The following is a 26,687-nucleotide window of genomic DNA, read 5'->3' as shown; positions in this document are numbered from 1 at the left end:
TGTGGAGTTGGGAAAAAAAGAGAAATTCTTTATTAATGCACAAGAAGTTTCTATCTAAAAAATTCTGAGACAGCAAAACATGTCTATTCTAAATTTACTATACAGGTAGCATAAATACAAGTTTGCATTTGGTTCTATCAAAAATGGTTAGGTATACACGGGATCACTGTATTTAAAGTAGGAGAGAAAAGTTTATAAGGCTGAGTAAATTTCAATGTTCAATCATAATACTGTTAGTTTCTTATTAAGAATTTTTTTTTAAAGAGGCTTCTCTAATGAATATCTGGTTTTCAAAAGTGAACTCTGTTTTTGCACCACCTCCCACCTGTACCTTACTCACAAATTTCAGGGCCTTATCTGTGTTGACTCAAATATTCATCTTCTTGCCACTGTTATACTTAGCCAATTAGAGTACTTCTACATATTGTGTTTATGACTAAGTTTAAACACTGTATTTTTGCAGAAGCCTTCTCTGACATGCTGGCAGTGTCATACCCTCCCATCCTCCCAACATGAACACCATAATTGTTCCTTCTTCTGTGTTCCTTTGTCAATGTTTACATATTTCTATAACAATATAAAACACTTTATGGATTTCTAAAATTTGTTTACATCTACATTTTCCCTATTAACTTTCACAGCTTGCTAACACTTAATATCCCCAATGTCTGTATACAAAACAGTACTCAATCAACAAATCTTGGTTGAATGAACAAAGACTTTAAATGGTAATGCACATAATAATAAGAATGTTAATTGTGAATCTGACATGGCATGTAATACATTTTCCCACTCTTTATATGGCACTGAGAAAGTCACATACCTTCTCAGAAACCTCACTTTGCTCATATTTTTAAATAAGGATATTGTACAAACGTAAAGTTTCTTTCTTGCAATAAAATCCTAAGTTGGATCACAATTGGTGAGGTTTATAGTACAGTTGGTTTTCTTATAGAATTTAAATGGGATGGAAGATTTTAGTAATTTAAAGCTGAAAAAAACTATTCTAAAAAGGAATGCAAGTGCATAAGTATTGATAATTGAATAAACAGGTATCAACATCTTATATGGTCATAACTCTATATATTTAAATTAGTGAATTTCTAAGTTGATTTGACCTATGAAGATAGCTGATAACTATCTCACAGTGTAGAAGAATCTTTTTTGCTAAAATGAGCAAATTGTTCAATTTATTTATTTTTGGTTACCTTCCACTAAATTTAAATCATAATGCCAAAGAATCATGAAGCAGTGAAGTTATCTTCAGAACACAAAGTTTACCCCTCCCATTTTGTAAATGAGAAAACAAGACACCCAGAGAGATGAATGATTTGCTTGAGCCACAAAGAGATTTGGCAGGCTTTGAGCTAACCCTCCAGAATCAGAATATAAGTATATATGTGTAAATGAAGGTTGGTTACAGCTGCCCTGACCTTTGTGCACCTCCAGAGACAAGGCCTATCCCAAGGAAAAGGCAGAGGAATTTGTCTCTCCGACAGGCTAATTCTGTTATTTCAACAGTTTTACTTACTGTCATTTATTCTCTCATTCCATGCCTATATATTTAAGCTAATTTTTAAATGTTAAACTAAAAGAACATGGAAGTTTCTGGAATGCATTACAATGATATCTTTCCCAGCAATGAAGTATTATGCTTTCATATGCTCAGTTATATGTCAAAATATATGACTAGCCCAAATAGGATGACTTGAAGGTCATAAACATTATGAAAACTTTAGGATTCAAAGATTAATTACCTTGCTTTCTGCTAACCAGCGATGTGGGTCATAATTAATATCAGGACCAGATGAAAAAACCTACAAAAAAGAGGAAATCGTCTATTAGATTTTTCTCTGAGGTGAACTTACATAAATGAAAATTCTTCACCATTACACCCAAAAGTTTAGCATCTAAAGTTAAGGGTTTAAAAAGAAGAAAGTTCATACCAAGTATGAAACCAATTCCAAACCATTATTTATTTAACATGCCTATTTATGTAAGCATGTATACATCTATCCATGTATGTATGTATGTATGTATTGACAGTAAATATTTAGCTCACATAGAGAGACATGAATCACCTTTCAAGTGCTATTACTGCTTGAATCACTGAGTCTGATTCCATGGAGTTCTGCATGGCAAGCAGCCTCATTTAAACCAATTTATTTCATTTGTGTTTGTTTCTTTTCCTCAGTTTTGTTCCAGGTAATGTATTTCACAGTGAGTTAGATGTAATTACATAGAAACCTAATTCTTTGTCTCATTTTTCCTTCTTTAATTTTATACTATGCGGGCCATTTTGTCTCATTAATGGTTGTGCAGAACTGACAGAACCTAATCAATATGGCTTCATACCAACATCGCTTTGTAATTCATGATGGTAACAAAATTCTACCTTCACACCAACTCATTTATAAAATCCCTTGTCCTCTGGTTCTGCCTTATTACTGATAAAACTACACTCAAAGGTTGTCAATGACTTCCTAATTTTAAACACAAGTTTTTCTCAATGCCTACCTTCTTTGAACTCTGTGCTACCTACGATATTTTTGCATCACTTTTTCCTAGAAATTTTCTGCTTAAAAATATCCTATCCCTTTGCAAGAGATGTCTATTCCTATTCTCGAATACTTCTATACTTCTTAATGTGTGTGCACATCATTCCCCTAAGGAATATCATTAGGTAATTCATTTAGACATATGATGAATGCATAATGAGTGCTGACCACGTGCCATATACAAGAGTGTTATATTCTTATATCCAACCTTTCCCTCATCCATGTTTCTCATTATCTAAATCTCACTCAACTCTTGTGTCTTGCCTGCCTTTTCAGTGAGATTTCCCTTAATCACTCTAGTCCATAGTGTTTTCTTCCTCTTCTACCTCTGGTACCATGTTGAATATTTGTAAACATCAATTTGTCATTGATTATGATGTTTTTATTATTCTTTTTCATTGATCTATGTCATAGTCTCAAGTCTTCAGTGATCTAAGGTATAGTGCTCAAGATTAAAGTCCAAAATAATTTGAGATAAGTACAATGTTCATATTTTGTGACTTGCTTTACAAATTTATATATAGTTTAGTATTTAAGAACAGTCACTTGATCACTTATAAGTTGTGTGACTTAATTAATAGTAAACTACCTCCTCAGGCCAAGGTATAAATTAAATAAAATGGGTGTTAGCACAGTGTCAGGCATACAGAACACCATTATCACTACTAACTGCATATCAAGATATAAGCATCAATAAATACACTTCAGGGCTTCCCTGGTGGCACAGTGGTTGAGAGTCTGCCTGCCGATGCAGGAGATACGGGTTCGTGCCCCGGTCCGGGGAGATCCCACGTGCCACGGAGCGGCTGGGCCCGTGAGCCATGGCCGCTGAGCCTGCGCGTCCAGAGCCTGTGCTCCGCAACGGGAGAGGCCACAACAGTGAGAGACCCGTGTACCACAAAAATAAATAAATAAATAAATAAACAAATAAATAAATGCACTTCAAAGTCTATTATGACAAGAGCACTGTAACAGGCATTTGTCATAAAAAGATTAGAGAAACAGAAGCCATATACATGGTAATATGAGTATACTACAAAAAAAGCTCTACATAATAAGGACAGCTATCATTAGTTGAGTATCTACTAAGTGCAAGATACTTCACACTATGATGTGCACCTTCTATATCTATTTTTACTTTATCTTCATAATAACCCAACTTATAAATGAGACATGAATTCTTAGAGAGAATAGAGATTACATAACTCATCCAAGGTCATATATTAACAATCTGAACCCACATCTGTCTTGGTCCAAAGCCTATCCTCTTCATGCTCCACAAATAAATGCTAAAACCAAGTGTTAGGGGAAAAGCTCTGGAATTATCAAAGATTGGTCAATGAAAATGTTGTATCTTTAATTCAGACACTTTTCTAATTGCTTCATAATAGTGGTGGTTTATTAAGTGTCTAACCATAGGTTTTCAATCACTGCATGCACTTACTAATGTGGAATAAGTAATAAATATGGCACTGAAAAAAGAAAATATAATTAGAAATAATGCCAATATTCCCAAAGACTTTTCTCAGACTCATTTGCTGCATATCTATTATGCAATCCATTCCATAGACAGTCACTTTCTACATAAAATGGCTGAAAATTTCATGAGCAATATTTCAAAAATGAACAAATGACCAGGAATAATTGGAATTATTCCATTTTTGAAAACATTTTACAAGGACCACCGATCTCCCCTATATTTCTGAACTATAAAGCAAAGAATCAATTTTATTTTAACAAACACCTTGGTGGTTTCTGTGAGGTGAGAGCAAGTGTTATGTTCTTGAGTATTCCTCTTTTTTTTTTTTTTTCAATTTTATAGGAATCAAACAACAGAAGTTATTAATGGAAAGAGACCCACAATGAAAAAAAAAGAATTCTTAAAAAAAAATCTTAATAGAATTTCCATTCTTTTAGATTTACTTTCCACCCATCACTAAGATTGAATTAGTCTTTCTCTAGGGGAAGAGGTGTAAAGACCTATTACCACAGTCACTGCATTCTTGAAAGCCTATTAAAGAATAGGGTACTTTTCAGAATAGTGGAAGGATAATTTGAACCTCATAAAGAAATAAAATATTTAAGCCATCTGCTATCTGCACACTATGTTTTAGCCTGTAATTGGCCATAACAAGGTTTATATATCTTATAACACAATCCAAATGTTTCCATTTTTACATCACTACTTGACTGAAAACAAGCCATCCTGACACAAATTCTTAAATACAGAATAAATACTGCATTGTTAATCTGTGCATCTTTGTGATAAAATTAGGATTTCAAGGCTTTAAATATATGTAAACAAGACAAGTCCTAAATAAAGCATCATTCGACAGGGAAAAGAATAAACCAGCATTATAACAGGACTGAAAGTTGGTTTTCCCCTAAAGCCAATTACTTCTCATACTTGGCTCAGAGTCCTCTCAAATTGACGTCTGAGCTTTTTAAAAAATGTATATAAAAATATATATTGTAGAAATTCCATCAACTCCACCAAACTCTACCAGCTGAAATATTTCTTCTAAAGTTGAATCCTAAGGCACAAGTGTAGAATTATCACTTGATTTTCTTTAAAACATTACTTAAGGAAAAAAAAAAAAAAGATGGGCAGGAAGAGAGGAACAGCAGGAAGAAAGAGGGGAAAGTAATTTAGGGAAAAGTATTTTTTTTATTAATTAATTTATTTATTTAATTTTGGCTGCATTAGATCTTCATTGCTGTGTGCGGGCTTTATCTAGTTGCGGCGAGCCAGGGCTACTCTTCGTTGCGGTGCATGGGCTTCTCACTGTGGTGGCTTCTCTTATTGCAGAGCACGTGCTCTAGGCGCGTAGGCTTCAGTAGTTGTGTCTCGCAGGCTCTAGAGCACAGGCTCAGTAGTTGTGGCACATGGGCTTAGCTGCTCCGCGGCATGTGGGATCTTCCCGAACCAGGGCTCAAACCCACATCCCCTGCACTAGCAGGCGGATTCTTAACCACTGTGCCACCAGGAAAGTCCAAGGGAAGAATATTTTATATGAGAAAAAAGATGAATGACAAAATAATAAGAAGAAACATCTGAAGAGGTTTAAAAAAACCTTTATGCATAATATCATAATTCGAGTGCTGTCATATCATCAAATGAAATAAATACGGGGTAAATGATGGGCTAAATTATAATGTATTCTGGTTATACCATATTAAAGCACTGCAATGCTCTTTGTATGTAACACAGCAGTACTAGAACCTAGAGTCAAAAGAGGTGCTTACCTTCAAGGAATTAAGAACATCCATGATTAACATGTTTTTATTTATCATTTCACTAGGACTACATATTGAGTAGCAATAAGCCATTTTAAAGATAGGAAAACGAAAGTAAATGTAATTTTTTTAAATAGGGAAGGCAAATAGCATAGTGGTTACTTGTTTAAGCTCCACAGTTGGACACCCGAGGTTTGAAGTCCTAGTTCTAGCTTTTGACTAGATACGTGGCCAGGGGCAAGTTACTTAATCGTTCCAAGCCTTGTTTTCTCTTTTCTAAAATGGATTTAATCTGAGTACCTAAAGGATAGAGTGGTTTCAGCAATTAAGGGAGAGAATGCATACACCAGTACTTACTTACACGCTATCTGTAATATAATTAGTACTCAAAAGATGTTAGCCAGTAATATATTAACAACAACAAAAATAACCAGTGATAATAAAAAATTCAAAATCCAGGCTTCTTCACTCGAAGGATTTTGTTTTAGTCAGAACTGCTGCTTCCCTTGTAAGACATTTTCTTTTACAGAGTGAGATACAGGCAGTTCAGTGGAATAACAGCATACTATCTCTTACCATGAATGTACAATAGATAAAATAGCTTATTCTAAAAAATGCAAGATATTATTTTGTTTCATAAAACTCTCTGGAATAAAAATGTGACTACCATGTAACCATGCATTAAAATCTTCTTATAATTATATATTAGGAAACTAACTGAAAGGCACAATGAGAACTCATAATTACTTTCAATTTCTCCATTGAGTCCCTGGAGAAGGTTTTACAAGCTGCATCAATTTCCTTTCCTATCACACCAAGAATGGATTCCTGTTCAGTCTCCAGACAAAGAAGTTGATCCTTGAGCTGCAATCTGGCCTCTTCCATCCTCCTTGAGTGCTCTTCTTCATTGTTTATATGTTTTTCCTAAGGCATTGATAAGAAATAAAAACAGAAGTTAATTATTAAGTGGAGACAAGAAACACATGTAGTATCTGTACAACCAACTCAAAGAAGCGTATTAGAAAACAGCTTTCAATAAATATTAGTAAAACACTAGAAAAGGCAAAATGTCAAATAAGACAGTGCTTCTTCATTTCAGGAGAAGAAAAAAGTGTTACTACTACCTTTACCTCATTAAAACAGTTTTTTAAAATGTCTATGTTTTCAAATGCAGTTACACTGCATAAATGCTTTGAGTCATGAAAATTTGATAGAAGATGGAGGTACTTTTCAAGTAAGCAAATATACTTAATGAAAAGGGGTTTCTAAAGAACCCTTTAAGACAGGGGTCCCCAACCCCCAGGCGGTTACCGGTCTGCGGCCTGTTAGAAACCCGGCCGCACAGCAGGAGGTGAGCGGCAGGCGAGTGAGCAAAGCTTCAAGTGCCGCTCCCCTTTGCTCACATTACCGCCGGAACCATTCCCCTTGCCCCACATCTTGCACGAAAATGGTCCCTGGTGCCAAAAAGGTTGGGGACTGCTGCTTTAAGAGATTACAAGGACTTAGGGGCCCCCCTAGACAAAACAATTCTCAATCATTACGATTACACAATTTAATTCAAAATTTATTAGAGAAATTCAAGTGGTATTACACAAGGCTTGGAGGAAAATAACAGAATCACTAGAATTCTAAGTATAAACAGTGGACCAAAAAGTCATGATGGCTGGCTAGTTATGCCTTCAGTCATTACATAGTAGCCTAATCATCTTTACCTACCCTAGGAAATACAACACAAGCAGGAAGATGATACGGCCAACAAACCAGCTTGAATTTAAAATAACAAAGAATTTTTCAATGAAAAGTAATCATGAAAAGTGGAATGGCATTCGAGCACAATAATCATACATGATATTTCCTTGCAATTCAACTTACTTTAAAAAATGAAAGAAACACCCTCTGCGCAAAAGAACACTCCTTTCACAACCTGTCTTCAGCCGTTCTCTCCAGCCTCATCTCCCTCCTTTCCACTCTCTCATACTTTAACTACTTTCAGCTCTCAAGTAGGTCTACATATGTCTCCTCCGCCCACATCTCATCTGAACAACTCACTCTGAAATTGCACTATTTCAAAATGGAACTGGCAGTCATGAGACAGCATTTACCTTCATGAGTACATCATCCCAATCTGGAGCTCAGCTTTGTAAACCTAGGAGCTGGATTTTCTTTTCTTTTTGGTACTCCAAGTTGAGTCATGTTTCAGCAGTAGAGTGCATTAAGCTCACAAGAGACAAATGTACACACTAGAATACCACTCAATTAACTACATTAGCTTACAGTGAGAACCATAACTGCCATATGGATCAGAATGTAGGTATTGTTGTTATGTACCTACCCACCTATACATCTTATCCTTCAAAGTTTATCCTTCAAGACCCAGTCTCCTTTCTTTCCTGATCTCCCAATGCAGAATGTTTCCACAGTATATTATGTATCATGTAGTTTTTTTAAAAATGTACTAAGCTATATGATAATTATTTGGTCTTGCACCTGTCTGCCTTAATAAACTGATAATTTCAGGAGACCACGAAACATGTTTATAGTCATCTTTAAACTCCTCCACTTTGCTAAATACGTGATTTAAACATTTTTTGCAGACAAATTCAATACTGTAAAGATCATTTCATCAACTACCATGCAGATCTATATACTCAAAGGCCACTGAAGTGTGCTATGTTTCCTCTATACAAACATAGGCCTCCAAACAAACATAGGCCTGCAGTATTCTCGCTGATGTAATATTAATAAAGAAAACACTCTATCAGGGGTTGCTGACATACTTAGGGGACAACTGTTCATATTCGAAATCCACACAATTCACGAGGATGTTCTAACTGATCTTTCTTTTCTCTCTTCGCTCACAGCCATCTTTCTTTTTCCACTGTCACTTTTCTGTGCTCTCTGTTACTTCCCTCATTAAAAAGAAGACAAAACTATTTCTACATTTTGATGTTCTTAAGAATGCTGAAATCACTTTAACAAAGACTGAAAATTTCATTATCCACTTCACTATCCTCTGTGAGACAGCATATCATGTCCAATCTCCCTTTGAAGTGAAACTCACAGAGCTATAAACTCACATAAACCTTAGAGAGCAGTGGGTTCAACTATCTGTTCTTTCAGGATCCCCTTCTTTGACATTTCTGACAGATCGTCATCCAACCCCTACCTACACGACCAACTCAAGTTTCAAGGAAAAGAGTAATTGACAAAGCCGCAAAATCCTTCCATTAGTCTAAGTGCTATACTCAAAAATTAAAGTAAATAAATGAATCCTCCACCCCTACTGAATCTTCTGATATTTCAGGCAAAGGTCCAGGTTCTTTTATTTAACTCGGTTTCAGACACTGCATCATACTGGTCCTCCATCCTTTCTGCATGTCCTTCAAGACCCTAAATCTAAGAGTTAAATAAGCTCTTCCATTCTGTACCTAAGCAACTGTAATTTGATTTCTTCACTCATTCTACAAATTTTTATGGAAGGCCTACTATGGCAGTACACTCTTCTGGATGCTAGGGATAGAGTAAATGAGATAGATATGGCTTTTACTCTCACAGAGCCAACAAATTTCTCCTTGAAATTTCTGGCTTGAGAATATCAATTTAAACACTAATTATGGCACCCAAAGAATTAGCTGTTTCTCCCACTTTCATGTTTCAGAAATAGCTCTACCAATGGAGCAAGCACAGCTAACTCTATGGGAGGAAGTTAAACTGGCTGACATTAATTCAATCAACCATCTCATTGGGGGCATATAGATTAATAAAAGCAGATGATAATATTTAGGCACTATTATGGCTATTCCCTGGTCTTCTAGTGAAATCAGAGGGAGCAGTAATTCTACGGCAACATTAACAAAAAGCTACCATATTTCAAGAGAACCAGAAGTAAGACGCGGTATTTCAGAGACTATTTAGAAACATGGAAGACACAGATAGTCCAACTTCAATGTTTCAGCGTAAATGGACACAGATGCCTGGGTCTTGGGAATATAAGGAGTTTCTTTGCAGCGGGTAGGGGGGTGGGGATAGCCTAAGCTGACTATGACGGTCTATATGATCCAAGAAAAGGGATATCAGTCCTAGACCATGACTGAGTTGGAGAAAGAACCTTAGAAAACAAACCCAACCCTTAATTTTATGAAATGAGGAAACCAAAGTTCAGACAAAGCAACTTGACTGAAGTCAAAGAGCCAATAACCCGTAAACTGAGTCCCAACTCCCTTACTAGTGCTCTCTACTGAAATGCTATAAAGGTTGAGTTCTTAAAACTGAAGTTTAGAAAGCCAATGTGAAAAAACTCAAAAAAGTTGTCAGTAGGTGTTAGGGAAGGTAATAGTCTTGTTCAGGCTTCAGAGGCAACAATAGGCCTTTGACCAAACAAAGACCCTGAAGGGAGCTACGTGCCAAACTGCTGGACCACGTAGGTCAGCAGAAATGGCGCTAGCAAGCCTGAAAACCAACAGATAAGGAAGGCAGTAAGTCACGAAGCTTCCTGGGCCTTGGGAATCTGGCCAGTTCAGCGGACATTCCGAGACTTACGAAGAGAGAGCAAAGCATTTCTGATAATGGCCAGAGCTGCATATTTGCGCGTAAGCTGGTGATTATCAGCTGCGGCTTGGCGTTACGAGCAGGACTCCTTTGAGCAGTACTCTGAAGTCTCAGCCGTGGGGTGGACGCACTGCTCGGGACCTTCCAGCTGGGACTCCAGATCACTGTTCCAGGGATTTCCCAGCGCTGCTTGGATCTGGATGTAGGGGCTTCCCCAATTTGGTGATGTATGTACCTCTCTATATACATATATTGCTTGTCCTCATACTGTAACTTACTAATATAATAAATTTCCTTATTTCTTGCTTATTAAAGTGTGGAGTGGTTATTTTACCAGTGAATCCTCTGAACCTGAAGCTGAAAGTAAGTCTTTGGGCAAAACAGTATCTTATATGGGGGCTAACGTAGTCATAAAGTAGAAAGAATAACTCAAAACTATTTCTGAATAAGCCTTATCACTGCAAATGAAAATATATGACATACTGGCAAATTCAGAATAGACCACAAAAAAGGGGGAAAAAACCCATCAAGCATGCACAGTATCCTAAACCTTTAGGGGTTACTGCATCCTCTACACTGGAGATGTACCTGTGTACACATAAAATCTGCTCTAGATTTCAGTTCAAAAGTATACCTAATACCACACTAAACAAGGTACGGTTCCACAGTCAAAACAGCAGAGGTTTCATGAAGCTTCCACTTCAAGACAGGAAAGGCTTACATTGTTGACGTTTGTGTCTAAAGGAAACAAAAATCATACTACTTACAATGTCATCATACACACACACACATGCACGCGCGCACACACACACACACACAGAGCTTAATCAATGAACCTTTAATTCAAAGGATAAGAAGTGCTCCTCTAATTAGAACATTCACTCTCCCAAAGGCTATAAAGATTACAAGGAGACACAATCTTAATGAAAATAGAACAACTTCAGTAAAACTAGAGCATGTCCAAAATGTTATCTCCTTGGTCAAAGCTTATGAGATTCCTTCAATGTCTTAAGTATTCCAGAAAACCCACTTTATTTCCAATACGGTTATTACATAAAATGAAAACAGTTCTTCACACACCTTAAGAGAAACATTATAGCAAATAAAGCACACTCACACCACTAAATAAATCATTAATTTACAAAGCTAATGTTTTTCCTTTACTGAAAACTAACTTGAATAAGTGTGCAATATTTCAGCCCCAAGGCCATCTATAATACATGAGCAGGGAGTGGGAGAGACAGAGAGAGAGTAAACAGTAAGAGAGAAATCAAAGTTAAGGGCTGAAGTTACAACTAATGCAATGTAATTCAAAGTTACTGGAAGCATGGCTTATTGAAACTATAGTCCTGCACACATCACCTAAAAAGTTTTGAGGAAGAATATTTCTGTAACTCAAGATAACTATCATGCCTAAGCCTTAAATCCAGGATACTAGCATTACAAGGCAAATTATGAAACTATCCTGAACAAAAATTGGATCTGTCTGGAAGCCATTTATCTGACTCTCTAAAGAAGGCTCACATTACTTCTGCCAACAGAGCTGACTCAGCTGCAAGGAAGCTAAGATACAATATGAAATGCCAACCAAGGCAGAAACTGCAGCATGACTAAAAGAGAAGGATCTACTATGGATATTATAGGAAATTTGAAAAGAGTTTAATCTGGAAAATTACTATACTGCAGTTCAAGCTGTCTGACAAAACAGCCAACAAATAAATAAATAATGCATTAATTGCTGTCAGATGTAACTACTTTTTTCAAACATTTCTTAAAAACAGAAGATCGTACATGAGTATGGATTTCTTAAAATTATGGCTATATATTAAACACTTAGATGGGTATCAAAAAATTAAAACCACAATATTTACAAAAATATTGTAAAACCACAATAAAGCAACAACAATTCTAAAATCAATAGTTAAGATCAATTTGAAAGAGTCCCCATGAATTCAACCTCCGTATATCCTTTGCCTTCTGTGAACCCAACACTACTCTGGAATAAAGAGGACAAGGGAAGGTCATAAACTGAATATTTTACTTGTTATGAAAGTCCAATAACATGCACCTACTTCATCACTCACATGATTATTATAGCAATGGCAGGTAACCTCAGTTCTTAGGAATACTAGGTGTTCCTTCTCTATGTTCCTGTGGCACTTAGTATGAGCTTCTGCTGTAGCACTTACTACTCGGTGTGTCTTTTATGTCTGTCACCTCAACAGACTGTGAGTTCCTCTAGGGCAAAGATCTTATTCCTCTTCATTTAAATATCTCAGCACCCCTCGTGCAATGATGGTGGAAATGTAAACTGGTGTAGCCACTATGGAAAACAGTATAGAGGTTCCTCAAAAAATTAAGAATAGAACTACCATATGATCCAACTATCCCACTTCTAGGTATTCAACCGAAGAAAACAAAAACACTAATTAGAAAAGATACATGCACCCTTATGTTCATTGTAGCATTATGTACAATAGCCATGATGTGGAAACAACCTACATGCCCATAAACAGATAAATGATAAAGAAGATGTGGTGTGTGTGTGTGTGTGCGCACAGACACAAAATGAAATACTTCTCATAGACAAAAAAAGATGAAATCTTGCCATTTGCAATAACGTAGATGGAACTTGAAGGTATTATGCTAAGTGAAACAAGTCAGAAAAAGACAAATACCGTATGATTTCACTCATATGTGGAATATAAAAAACAAACAAAATAAGTGAACAAGCAAAAACAAACATATAGATACAGGGAGCAAAGTAATAGTTACCAGAGGGAGAAGACTGGTGGGGAGGGTAAAATGGGTAAAGGGTAATCAACTGTATGGCAACAGATGGAAACTAACTTTTTGGTGGTGAGCACACTGCAGTGTATATAAAAGTAGAGAGTTGTACACATGAAATTTATATAATGTTGTAAACCAATGTTAGCTCAATAAAAAGTAAATTTAAAAAAAGAGAAAAAAATCACAGCATCTAATAGTGTCTCACATAGCAGTCAATCGATAAATCTTTCTGAAACATAAATATCCTTTAATGTTCCATTCATTCCATTAGTGTTTCTTTTTTATTTTTTAGTGTATTCTCTATGTGCCAGGCATAGTCCCTAACTACACAACAATGAAGAAGAAAAAAAAAAAAACAGAATCTCTAAACTCAATAACTTCTTGTGTTTCAGTAAGTTTGTTTTTGTAATACATTAATTAGTCAAATCATTGAGGGCAAGCATCTTGTAAGTAGCAGGTTATTATAACCATCAAAGTAAGCTTATGTCAGAAAAGTAAAGGCTCTGTCAGTGGTAAGTAAATCAGAATAAATTTTGAGGATAGAGGTAATAAGATTTGCTGATGAGTTACGTATAGGTCTATGTGTGAGAGAATAAGAGAGTTCTTTACATGTATTTAGAAAGCAAAAGAACATTGTAATTCCTACTAGAAGATTAAAATCAAAATGCTACTATTTTTTGAGTTAGATATACACTTCCTTCTCCTCTGTAAGTATATACTTTATACTATTTCCTTCAAAGGAGGGAAGAAATTATGATTAATAGTATATAAGAGTAAGAACTAAGAGCATTAGTAAAACAGTAGAGTTAATTGAAAAAAGTAATGGCATAATTAGAAAACAGGATAGATGATTTGATGCATGTTAAAACTTGAGTGTGGAAGACTTTCCAATCTATAACCTGGTCTTAGGCAGGCTTAGGAAAGTTATCCATAAAACAGAAGTCAAAAAATGGAAATTCAAATTTAAACTTCTAACCCCATTTAAGGAAATTATTCTTGCCTCAGGCTTTTTAGTATCTTTTTCTAGGAGAATATTGAGCAATACAAAGATCACTGGCAGCAAAATCAAAAAGGTGTTAGGATATGTATTGGATACATTCCTAGAAATTAATATTCACAGTTGGAAACAAATATGCCTCTAAAGGGTATTTTATGCATTCATTAACTTTTAGGACCATTTTGTAATTATGATGTATTTCTCTTAAGTCAATGCCTGGAAACAGAAATAACATTCGTTATTTAAAATCAGCCACTTTTGATGCATTTCTATTTCTGAAACAAAATACAGACAAGGAAACAAACAACTAGAGTTTCAAATTATGCATTTGGAACGAACATTGTTTAATTTTCAAAAGAAAAAAAGTGCATCATTCATTTCCAGAGAAATGTTTATAAGCTTACTGTGTCTTTGGAAACCATCAGAATTTCTTCCTCTCCTCTATTTTTTTCTTTAAAGGATGCTTAAGCATGTATTTATTCTTATGAAATAATATGGGAAAAAAAGTTTAAAAACAGATCACCAAATAACATAACTCGTGTAAACAATAAGCACCGTCTAGTTATTGGTTTTGCATTAACTGAAAGAACATTGCTTGTTCAAGATTAAATGATAAAATGGACTGAGTCAATTGGTGCTTTAAATGGTGATAAAAGAAACACAATGTAAACGAACCAGGACATTCCTCTTATGTTCCCTTTTAGGGTCTACCAATGCAAGCTAGGTCTGCTCAACATCCAGCAGAGCACTGACACAGATGCAATAGAGATCTTTCATGTGGCCTCTTCCCCTTGGCTTTACACACCACAAGCAACTGTAGGTACTATTATTTAGCCTAACTCCTACACCCACAGGATGGGTATCACTCACAGTTTCACAAGGAAATGAAATCAAACTAGTAATAGAGGATTTTAAAGGCAAGTGCCCAAAAGGACTTCTTTCTTCTCAAGCCCTTATAGTTATCAACCACTCAGCTAAAGATTAAATGCCTTGAAATCAAGTCCAAATCAGGGGTCATAAAGACACAAACTTGGACTTCACTCCTTAAATTCACTTAAAATCAACCTCTGTGAGTGTAAATAGTTGGTGAAGAGGTCACTGCCAATGGAGGAGAGTTTGGAAATGGCTTCTCCACGCCTGTGTTCCAGTCTGGAAAGTAGACCAAATGTCCTTCTATACATCTTTATATCTTGACCCTCCCTCCACTGCAGCTGTATGTATAACTGGGCTCCCCCGGCACTGCACAATCACTCCATCTTTGCATTCTAAACTTGTTTCTTAACACCTGGCAGAGTGATTCATACATGGTAAACTGGTGTTTCTGTCAATTCTCTGTGAAAGTAAGGACTACTGTGGCTTTAATGACTATCAGGAATTCAATTAAAAGCACTTTATAAATGGCAAATGCAAAATTTATAATGTTACCTTCAATTTGACAATTTTATTATTATTTTTATTGTTGTTGTTTTTAAATGAGAGAAATCTGACAGGAACTTACTCATAGTATCTTAGTGTTTATTTAACGTATCTGGTTTAAGTTTGCTATAGCTTTACTCTACTCACACTATTTAAAATAGACGAAGCACCAAAGAAAGAGCACAGTCTGCCTAAAAATGGTGTAAAGTGTAACCATTAAGTAAATGCTAGAAGTCAACAGCTCATTTGCTTCAATTTCTTTCTCGTACTTGGAAAAAAAATGGAAATCAGAGAATTCTGCCTGCTACTATCTTAGTAAAATATGTGAAACTGTGGTTTTTGCAAAGTAGTGAATACTTTATAGAAGAGACATCTGACAATCATATATATTTTTCCACATCATGAGAAAGAAACAGCAATCCTAAACAGATGGTCAAATTAGAAACAAAACACAAATTTCAACAACACTGATTCATTTTTTCCAGTCACAGATATCTTTTATGTGGAAATATCAGGTTTTAATTAGACTTTTCTAACAAAATCATTGATGACTTCTATTCCAAAATTTGTGTCAGGCTAAAAAACATAAGAGAGGATATGGTAATGTGTTGAATATAATAACCCTAAATTTAAATTCAACACTAAAATTTCATTGAAAAGACACAAATGTGAGTCATTTTACTGGCAGTAAATAAAGGGAAAAATACAAGGAATTTATGCTCATATCCTGTTTTCCACCACAAGCTATGCAATGTTCGGCAAGTCACTATACTACACCCTCGCCCTCAGTTTCCACCGTCTGTAAAAAATGGGCATCATAATTACACTTGCAAATGTGAATTATAATTACCATTTCTTAAAGATCCACATTTTGTATAAGAAAATTATTTCCTAAGTGTTTTCAGCCAACATAGCCATAGCTTTAAATATGTTGCTAGGTGTCACTTCACAAATGATTTCAATAAAGGATTTCATGAGAAGGAACAAAAGTACATTTCTACAAATCCTAATCAATTCAACACTTAGGTTCCCGTGAACTGCAACTGCCTTAGATGTCTCAAAATTTGTCTCCTAATTGTTTCACTGCAGCTTTCACATTTCCCAAAAGAACTAGTAATAGAAAATAAAGGCAAAAAAAAGAGAAAGAAAGTCTTCTAAAATAACTTAAGTATAACTATGGAAAACAACAAGTATTCACTGAGTTAGCTAAGCATCTCAGAGAGCCTACATAACCTATACACTGACCAGAAATGGTTCTTACAGAAACCCTTTTGATTAGAAAATCCTTTAATCCATTAGGCCCTATTTATCAAGTTCACTCTATTGCTTAAATAGTAGGAATCTTTGGGATATAAGTCATGGGGTTTTTTTCATTGAAAACATATTTTTGTCCTGTTTTCTTGTTTTTATTTCCCCCAATCCGGCCAAATATACACACTCAGAATTCTGGGAAGATGGCGGAAGAGTAAGACGCGCAGATCACCTTCCTCCCCACAGATACACCAGAAATACATCTACACGTGGAACAACTCCTACAGAACACCTACTGAACGCTGGCAGAAGACCTCACACCTCCCAAAAGGCAAGAAACCCCCCACGTACCTGGGCAGGGAAAAAGAAAAAAAAATAAACAGAGACAAAAGGATAGGGACGGGACCTGCACCAGTGGGAGGGAGCTGTGAAGGAGGAAAAGTTTCCACACACTAGGAAGCCCCTTCGTGGACGGAGACTCTGGGTGGCGGAGGGGGAAAGCTTCAGGGCCGCGAAGGAGAGCACAGCAACAGGGGCGCGGGGGGCAAAGCGTAGAGATTCCCGCACAGAGGATCGGTGCCGACCTGCACTCACCAGCCCGAGAGGTTTGTCTGCTCCCCTGCCCGGGCGGGCGGGGCTGATATATGAGGCTCAGGCTTCGGTCGGATCTCAGGGAGAGGACTGGGGTGATTAGTACAGGTGATTAGTGCACTACGGCTGGCCGGGAGGGAGTCTGGGGAAAAGGCTGGACCTGCCTAAGAGGCAAGAGACTTTTTCTTCCCTCTTTGTCTCCTGGTGCCCGAGGAGAGGGGATTAAGAGCACTGCTTAAAGGAGCTCCAGAGACGGGCGCGAGCCGCGGCTAAAAGCGGGACCCCAGAGACGGGCATAAGACGCTAAGGCTGTTGCTGCCACCACCAAGAAGCCGATGTGCGAGCACAGGTCACTATCCACAACCCCCTTCCGGGGAGCCTGTGCAGCCCGCCACTGCCGGGGTCCCGTGATCCAGGGACAACTCCCCCGGGAGAACCCACGGCACGCCTCAGGCTGGTGCAATGTCATGCCGGCCTCTGCTGCCGCAGGCAAACCCCGCACTCCATGCCCTTCCCTCCCCCAAGCCTGAGTGAGCCAGAGCCTCCGAATCAGCGGCTCCTTTAACCCCGTCCTGTCTGAGCGAAGAACAGACGCCCTCCAGTGACCTACACGCAGAGGCGGGGCCAAATCCAAAGCTGAGACCCTGGGAGCTGTGAGAACAAAGAAGAGAAAGGGAAATGTCTCCCAGCAGCCTCAGAAGCAGCAGATTAAAGCTCCACAATCAACGTGATGTACCCTGCATCTGTGGAATACATGAATAGACAACGAATCACCCCAAATTGAGGAGGTGGGCTTGAGAGCAAGATTTATGATTTTTCCCCTTTTCCTCTTTTTGTGAGTGTGTATGTGTATGCGTCTGTGTGAGATTTTGTCTGTATAGCTCTGCTTCCACAATTTGTCCCAGGGTTCTAGCCGTCCGTTTTTTTTTTCTTTTTTATTTATTCTCTTAATAATTATTTTTTATTTTAATAACTTTATTATATTTTATCTTACTATTTTATTTTACTTTATCTTCTTTCTTTCTTTTTCCTTCCTTTCCTCCTTCCTTCCTTCCTCCCTCCCTCCCATCTTTCTTCCTTCCTTCCTTCCTTCCTTGCTTCCTTTTTCTTTCTTTCTTTCTTTCTTCTACTAATTCTTTCTTTCTACTTTTTCTCCCTTTTCTCCTGAGCCGTGTGGATGAAAGGCTCTTGGTGCTGCAGCCAGGATTAGTGCTGTGCCTCTGAGGTGGGAGAGCCAACTTCAGTACACTGGTCTAACAGAGACCTACCAGCTGCACATAATATCAAACGGTGAAAATCTCCCAGAGATCTCCATCTCAACACCAAGACCTAGCTTCGCTCAACGACCAGCAAGCTACGGTGCTGGACACCCTATGCCAAACAAATAGCAAGACAGGAACACAACCCCACCCATTAGCAGAGAGGCTGCCTAAAATCATAATAAGTCCACAGACACCCCAAAACACACCACCAGACATGGACCTGCCCACCAGAAAGACAAGATCCAGCCTCATCCACCAGAACACAGGCACTAGTCCCCTCCACAACCCACTGTACCACCCTTAGCCACTGGGGACAGACAACAAAAACAACGGGAACTACGAACCTGCAGCCTGAAAAACGAGACACCAAACACAGTAAGATAAGCAAAATGAGAAGACAGAAAAACACACAGCAGATGAAGGAGCAAGATAAAAAACCCACCAGAACTAAAAAATGAAGAGGAAATACACAGTCTACCTCGAAGGGAATTCAGAATAATGATAGTAAAGATGATCCAAAATCTTGGAAATAGAATAGACAAAATGCAAGAAATATTTAACAAGGACCTAGACAAACTAAAGATGAAACAAACAATGATGAACAACACAATAAATGAAATTAAAAATACTCTAGATGGGATCAATAGCAGAATAACTGAAGCAGAAGAATGGATAAGTAACCTGGAAGATAAAATAGTGGAAATAACTACTGCAGAGCAGAATAAAGAAAAAAGAATGAAAAGAACTGACGACAGTCTCAGAGACCTCTGGGACAACATTAAACGCACCAACATTTGAAATGTAGGGGTTCCCTAAGAAGAAGAGAAAAAGAAAGGGACTGAGAAAGTATTTGAAGAGATTATAGTTGAAAACTTCCCTATTATGGGAAAGGAAATAGTTAACCAAGTCCAGGAAGCACAGAGAGTCCCATACAGGATAAATCCAAGGAGAAATACGCCAAGACACATATTAATCAAACTGTCAAAAATTAAATACAAAGAAAACATATTAAAAGCAGCAAGGGAAAAACAACAAATAACACACAAGGGAATCCCCATAAGGTTAACAGCTGATCTTTCAGCAGAAACTCTGCAAGCCAGAAGGGACTGGCAGGACATATTTAAAGTGATGAAGGAGAAAAATCTGCAACAAAGATTACTCTACCCAGCAAGGATCTCATTCAGATTTGATGGAGAAATTAAAACCTTTACAGACAAGCAAAACCTGAGAGAGTTCAGCACCACGAAATCAGCTCTAAAACAACTGCTAAAGGAACTTCTCTAGGCAAGAAACACAAGAGAAGGGAAAGACCTACCATAACGAACCCAAAACCATTAAGAAAATGGGAATAGGAACATACATATTGATAATGACCTTAAATGTAAATGGAATAAATGCTCCCACCAAAGGACACAGATTGGCTGAATGGATACAAAAATAAGACCCATATCTTTGCTGTCTACCAGAGACCCACTTCAGATCTAGAGACACACAGAGACTGAAAGTGAGGGGATGGAAAAAGATATTTCATGCAAATGGAAACCAAAAGAAAGCTGGAGTAGCAATTCTCATATCAGACAAAATAGACTTTAAAATAAAGACTATTAGAAGAGACAAAGAAGGACACTACATAATGATCAAGGGATCGATCCAAGAAGAAGATATAACAATTGTAAATATTTATGCACCCAACATAGGAGCACCTCAATACATAAGGCAAATACTAACAGCCATAAAAGGGGAAATCGACAGTAACACATTCACAGTAGGGGACTTTAACACCCCACTTTCACCAATGGACAGATCATCCAAAATGAAAATAAATAAGGAAACTTAAACTTTAAATGATACATTAAACACGATGGACTTAATTGATATTTATAGGACATTCCATCCAAAAACAACAGAATACACATTTTTCTCTAGTGCTCATGGAACATTCTCCAGGATAGATTACATCTTGGGTCACAAATCAAGCCTTGGTAAATTTAAGAAAACTGAAATTGTATCAAGTCTCTTTTCTGACCACAATGCTATGAGACTAGATATCAACTACAGTAAAAGATCTGTAAAAAATACAAACACATGGATGCTAAACAATACACTACTTAATAATGAAGTGATTACTGAAGAAATCAAAGAGGAAATTTAAAAAATACCTAGAAATAAATGACAATGGAGACACGACGACCCAAAATCTATGGGATGCAGCAAAAGCAGTTCTAAGAGAGACGTTTATAGCAATACTATCCTACCTTAAGAAACAAGAAACATCTCGAATAAACAACCTAACTTTGCACCTAAAGCAATTAGAGAAAGAGAACAAAAAAACCCCAAAGTTAGCAGAAGGAATTAATCATAAAGATCAGATCAGAAATAAATGAAAAAGAAGTGAAGGAAACGATAGCAGAGATCAATAAAACTAAAACCTGGTTCTTTGAGAAGATAAACAAAATTGATAAACCGTTAGCCAGACTCATCAAGGAAAAAAGGGAGAAGACTCAAATCAATAGAATTAGAAATGAAAAAGGAGAAGTAACAACTGACACTGCAGAAATACAAAAGATCATGAGAGATTATTACAAGCAACTCTATGCCAATAAAATGGACAACCTGGAAGAAATGGACAAATTCTTAGAAATGCAAAACCTGCCAAGACTGAATCAGGAAGAAATAGAAAATATGAACAGACCAATCACAAGCACTGAAATTGAAATTGTGATTAAAAATCTTCCAACAAACAAAAGCCCAGGACCAGATGGCTTCACAGGCAAATTCTATCAAACATTTAGAGAAGAGCTAACACCTTTCCTTCTCAAACTCTTCCAAAATATAGCAGAGGGAGGAACACTCCCAAACTCATTCTACGAGGCCACCATCACCCTGATACCAAAATCAGATGAGGATGTCACAAAGAAAGAAATCTACAGGCCAATATCACTGATGAACACAGATGCAAAAATCCTCAACAAAATACTAGCAAACAGAATCCAACAGCACATTAAATGGATCATACACCATGATCAAGTGGGGTTTATTCCAGGAATGCAAGGATTCTTCAATATACGCAAGTCAATCAACATGATACACCATATTAACAAATTGAAGGAGAAAACCCATACGATCATCTCAATAGATGCAGAGAAAGCTTTCGACAAAATTCAACATCCATTTATGATAAAAACCCTGCAGAAAGTAGGCATAGAGGGAACTTTCCTCAACATAATAAAAGCCATATATGACAAATCCACAGCCAACATCATCCTCAATGGTGAAAAACTGAAAGCATATCCACTAAGATCAGGAACAAGACAAGGTTGCCCACTCTCACCACTCTTACTCAACATAGTTTTGGAAGTTTTAGCCACAGCAGTCAGAGAGGAAAAGGAAATAAAAGGAATCCAAATCGGAAAAAAAGAAGTAAAGATGTCACTATTTGCAGATGACATGATACTATACATAGAGAATCCTAAAGATGCTACCAGAAAACTACTAGAGCTAATCAATGAATTTGGGAAAGTAGCAGGATACAAAATGAATGCACAGAAATCTCTGGCATTCCTATAAACTAATGATGAAAAATATGACAGTGAAATCAAGAAAACACTCCCATTTACCATTGCAACAAAAAGAATAAAATATCTAGGAATAAACCTACCTAAGGTAACAAAACACCTATATGCACAAAATTATAAGACACTGATGAAAGAAATTAAAGATGATACAAACAGATGAAGAGATATACCATGTTCTTGCACTGGAAGAATCAACATTGTGAAAATGACTCTACTACCCAAAGCAATCTATAGATTCAATGCAATCCCTATCAAACTACCACTGGCATTTTTCACAGAACTAGAACAAAAAATTTCACAATTTGTATGCAAACACAAAAGACCCCGAATAGCAAAAGCAATCTTGATAACGAAAAACGGACCTGCAGGAATCAGGCTCCCTGACTTCAGACTATACTACAAAGCTACAGTAATCAAGACAGTATGGTACTGGCACAAAAACAGAAAGGTAGATAAAAGGAACAGGATAGAAAGCCCAGAGATAAACACACCCACATATGGTCACCTTATCTTTGATAAAGGAGGCAGGAATGTACAGTGGAGAAAGGACAGCCTCTTCAATAAGTGGTTCTGGGAAAACTGGACAGGTACATGTAAAAGTACGAGATTAGATCACTCCCTAACACCATACCCAAAAATAAGATCAAAATGGATTAAAGACCTAAATGTAAGCTCAGAAATTATCAAACTCTTAGAGGGAAACATAGGCAGGACACTGTATGACATAAATCACAGCAAGATCCTTTTTGACCCACCTCCTAAAGAAATGGAAATAAAAACAAAAGTAAACAAATGGGACCTAATGAAACTTCAAAGCTTTTGCACAGCAAAGGAAACCATGAACAAGACCAAAAGACAACCCTCAGAATGGGAGAAAATATTTGCAAATGAAGCAACTGACAAAGGATTAATCTCCAAAATTTATAAGCAGCTCATGCAGCTTAATAACAAGAAAACAAGTAATCCAATCCAAAAATGGGCAGAAGACCTAAATAGACATTTCTCCAAAGAAGATATACAGACTGCCAACAAACACATGAAAGAATGCTCAACATCACTAATCATTAGAGAAATGCAAATCAAAACTACAATGAGATATCATCTCACACCAGTCAGAATGGCCACCATCAAAAAAAATAGGGCTTGCCTGGTGGCGCAGTGGTTGAGAGTCCGCCTGCCGATGCAGGGGACACAGGTTTATGCCCTGGTCCGGGAAGATCCCACATGCCGCGGAGCAGCTGGGCCCGTGAGCCATGGCCGCTGAGCCTGCGCAACCGGAGCCTGTGCTCCGAAACGGGAGAGGCCACAGCAGTGAGAGTCCCACGTACCACCAAAAAAAAAAAAAAAATCTAGAAACAATAAATGCTGGGGAGGGTGTGGAGAAAAGGGAACCCTCTTGCACTGTTGGTGGGAATGTAAATTGATATAGCCACTGTGGAGAACAGTATGGAGGTCCCTTAAAAAACTACAAATAGAACTACCATATGACCCAGCAATCCCACTGCTGGGCATATACCCTGAGAAAACCAAAATTCAAAAAGAGTCATGTACCAAAATGTTCACTGCAGCTCTATTTACAATAGCCCGGAGATGGAAACAACCCAAGTGTCCATCATCGGATGAATGGATAAAGAAGATGTGGCACATATATACAATGGAATATTACTCAGCCATAAAAAGAAACGAAATTGAGCTATTTGTAATGAGGTGGATAGACCTAGAGTCTGTCATACAGAGTGAAGTAAGTCAGAAACAGAAAGACAAATACCATATGATAACACATATATATGGAATTTAAGAAAAAAAAATGTCATGAAGAACCTAGGGGTAAGACAGGAATACAGACACAGACCTACTAGAGAATGGACTTGAGGATATGGGGAGGGGGAAGGGTAAACTGTGACAAAGCGAGAGAGAGGCATGGACATATATACACTACCAAACGTAAGGTACATAGCTAGTGGGAATCAGCCGCATTGCACAGGGAGATCAGCTCGGTGCTTTGTGACCACCTGGAGGGGTGGGATAGGGACGGTGGGAGGGAGGGAGACGCAGGAGGGAAGAGATATGGGAACATATGTATATATATAACTGATTCATTTTGTTGTAAAGCAGAAACTAACACAACATTGTAAAGCAATTATACTCCAATAAAGATGTTAAAAAATAAAAAACAAAAAAACATACACACTCATAGAGGGAAGGGAAATGGGGGAGAGACAAAGAGAGGGGGGGAGGGAGGGGGAGGGGGGAGAGAGAGGGAGAATGAATATACATCCGTATCCATAGGTTATTGATATTTTTTATCTCCATGTAAACATATGTGTACGTACTTGCGTGTATACACACCTGTCTCTTCAACCACAATTTACTTATAAATTACCTACCATGGGCTTCCCTGGGGGTGCAGTGGTTCAGAGTCCGTCTGCTGATGCAGGGGACACGGGTTCGTGCCCCGGTCCGGAAAGATCCCACATGCCGCGGAGCAGCTAGGCCAGTGAGCCATGGCCTCTAAGCCTGCCCGTCCAGAGCCTGTACTCCACAACGGGAGAGGCCACAACAGTGAGAGGCCCGCGTATCGCAAAAAAAATTACCTACCATGTGTCAGGCTCTCGGCCTCGTCTTGGAGATAAAAAAAACAACCAAGACTTGGTTCCTGTCTTCAAATAGCAGACATAATTACAAACCTGCCCACCTGTTTGGTTTGCTTAACAAACATGCCTGCAATATCACTTGCTGATAGAAATGGCAGCTCTTCCCACATCGTTGCCTCTTTGTGGACCGTCATCTCAAGTGATTCAACACAGTCGGGCTGTAAACTTCCAATCAGCATAGTTCCACAGTAAGTCTTCCTCCCAGTTCCCTGGCCCTTAATACCTGACACATTATTGGGTAGTTAATCAATGCTTGCTGATTTATTGCTGGGCTGAACCATTAATTGGGATCTATTTGGTAACAAAATAATAACAGAATAATGGCAGCTGCTAATCGATACCTTATCAGGTATCAGAAATTCAGCCAAGCACTTTATATATATTTTCACATTTAATTCAATAATAGAGTTTATTATTACACCTGTTTTAAGGATGATATAACTGAGGCTTTGAGTTTTGTTTTGCTTTTTGAATTTTATTTATTTTTTTATACAGCAGGTTCTTATTAGATATCGATTTTATACACATTAGTGTATACATGTCAATCCCAATCTCCCAATTCATCACAGCACCACCACCACCCTACTGCCGCTTTCCCCCCTTGGTGTCCATATGTTTGTTGTCTACAACCGTGTCTCTATTTCTGCCCTGCAAACCGGTTCATCTGTATCATTTTTCTAGGGTCTTTAGATTGATCCACGTATCTACAAATGACCCAATTTCATTCCTTTTTATGGCTGAGTAATATTCCATTGCATATATATACCACATCTTCTTTATCCATTCATCTGTCGATGGGCATTTAGGTTGCTTCCATGACCTGGCTATTGTAAATAGTGCTGCAAAGAACATTGGGGTACATGTGTCTTTTGGAATTATGGTTTTCTCAGGGTATATGCTGAGTAGTGGGATTGCTGGGTCATACGGTAATTCTATTTTTAGTTTTTTAAGGAACCTCCATACTGTTCTCCATACTGGCTGTACCAATTTACATTCCAACAGTGCAAAACGGTTCCCTTTTCTCCACACCCTCTCCAGCATTTGTTGTTTGTAGATTTTATGATGCCCATTCTAACTGGAGTGAGGTGATACGTCATTGTAATTTTGATTTGCATTTCCGTAATAGTGATATTGAGCAGCTTTTCATGTGCTTCTTGGCCATCTGTATGTCTTCTTTGGAGAAATGTCTATTTAGGTCTTCTGCCCATTTTTTGATTGGGTTGTTTGTTTTTTTAATATTGAGCTGAATGAGCTGTTTACATATTTTGGATATTAATCCTTTGTCCTTTGATTCGTTTGCAAATAGTTTTTCCCATTCTGACGGTTGTCTTTTCGTCTTATTTGTAGTATCCTTTGCTTTGCAAAAGCTTTTAAGTTTCATTAGGTCCCATTTGTTTACTTTTGTTTTTATTTCCATTACTCTAGGAGTTGGATCAAAAAAGATCTTGCTGTGATTTATGTCAAAGAGTGTTCTTCCTATGTTATCCTCTAAGAGTTTTATAGTGTCTGGTCTTACATTTAGGTCTCGAATCCATTTTGAGTTTATTTTTGTGTATGGTGTTAGGGAGTGTTCTAATTTCATTCTTTTACATGTACCTGTCCAGTTTTCCCAGCACCATTTATTGAAGAGACTGTCTTTTCTCCATTGTATATGCTTGCCTCCTTTGTCATAGATTAGTTGACCATAGGTGCATGGGTGTATCTCTGGGCTTTCTATCCTGTTCCACTGAGCTATATTTCTGTTTTTGTGCCAGTACTATATTGTCTTCATTACTGTAGCTTTGTAGTATAGTGTGAAGTCAGGGAGT

The 26,687-nt window shown here is 37.5% G+C and overlaps 1 protein-coding gene across 1 annotated transcript in view; it reads right to left on the bottom strand.

The window, feature by feature from the left end:
* CEP128 (centrosomal protein 128) overlaps window positions 1–26,687 on the bottom strand; it is a gene marked incomplete at its 3' end in the record, with an annotated part of 415,812 nt that overhangs the window by 245,341 nt on the left and 143,784 nt on the right. The window contains exons 15-16 of the mRNA XM_082855117.1: window positions 6,543–6,719; window positions 1,758–1,817 (exon numbers count right to left, since the gene is read on the bottom strand). Coding sequence (XP_082711243.1) covers window positions 1,758–1,817; window positions 6,543–6,719 — 237 coding nt within the window. The remainder of the gene's footprint in view (window positions 1–1,757; window positions 1,818–6,542; window positions 6,720–26,687) is intronic.

The sequence above is a fragment of the Leucopleurus acutus genome, assembly GCF_964270905.1.
Source record: "Leucopleurus acutus genome assembly, chromosome: 1".
NCBI classification, from domain to species: Eukaryota; Metazoa; Chordata; class Mammalia; order Artiodactyla; family Delphinidae; genus Leucopleurus; species Leucopleurus acutus.
Note: the sequence above shows the minus strand (reverse complement) of the source record. Positions and strands in the feature narration are given on the sequence as shown.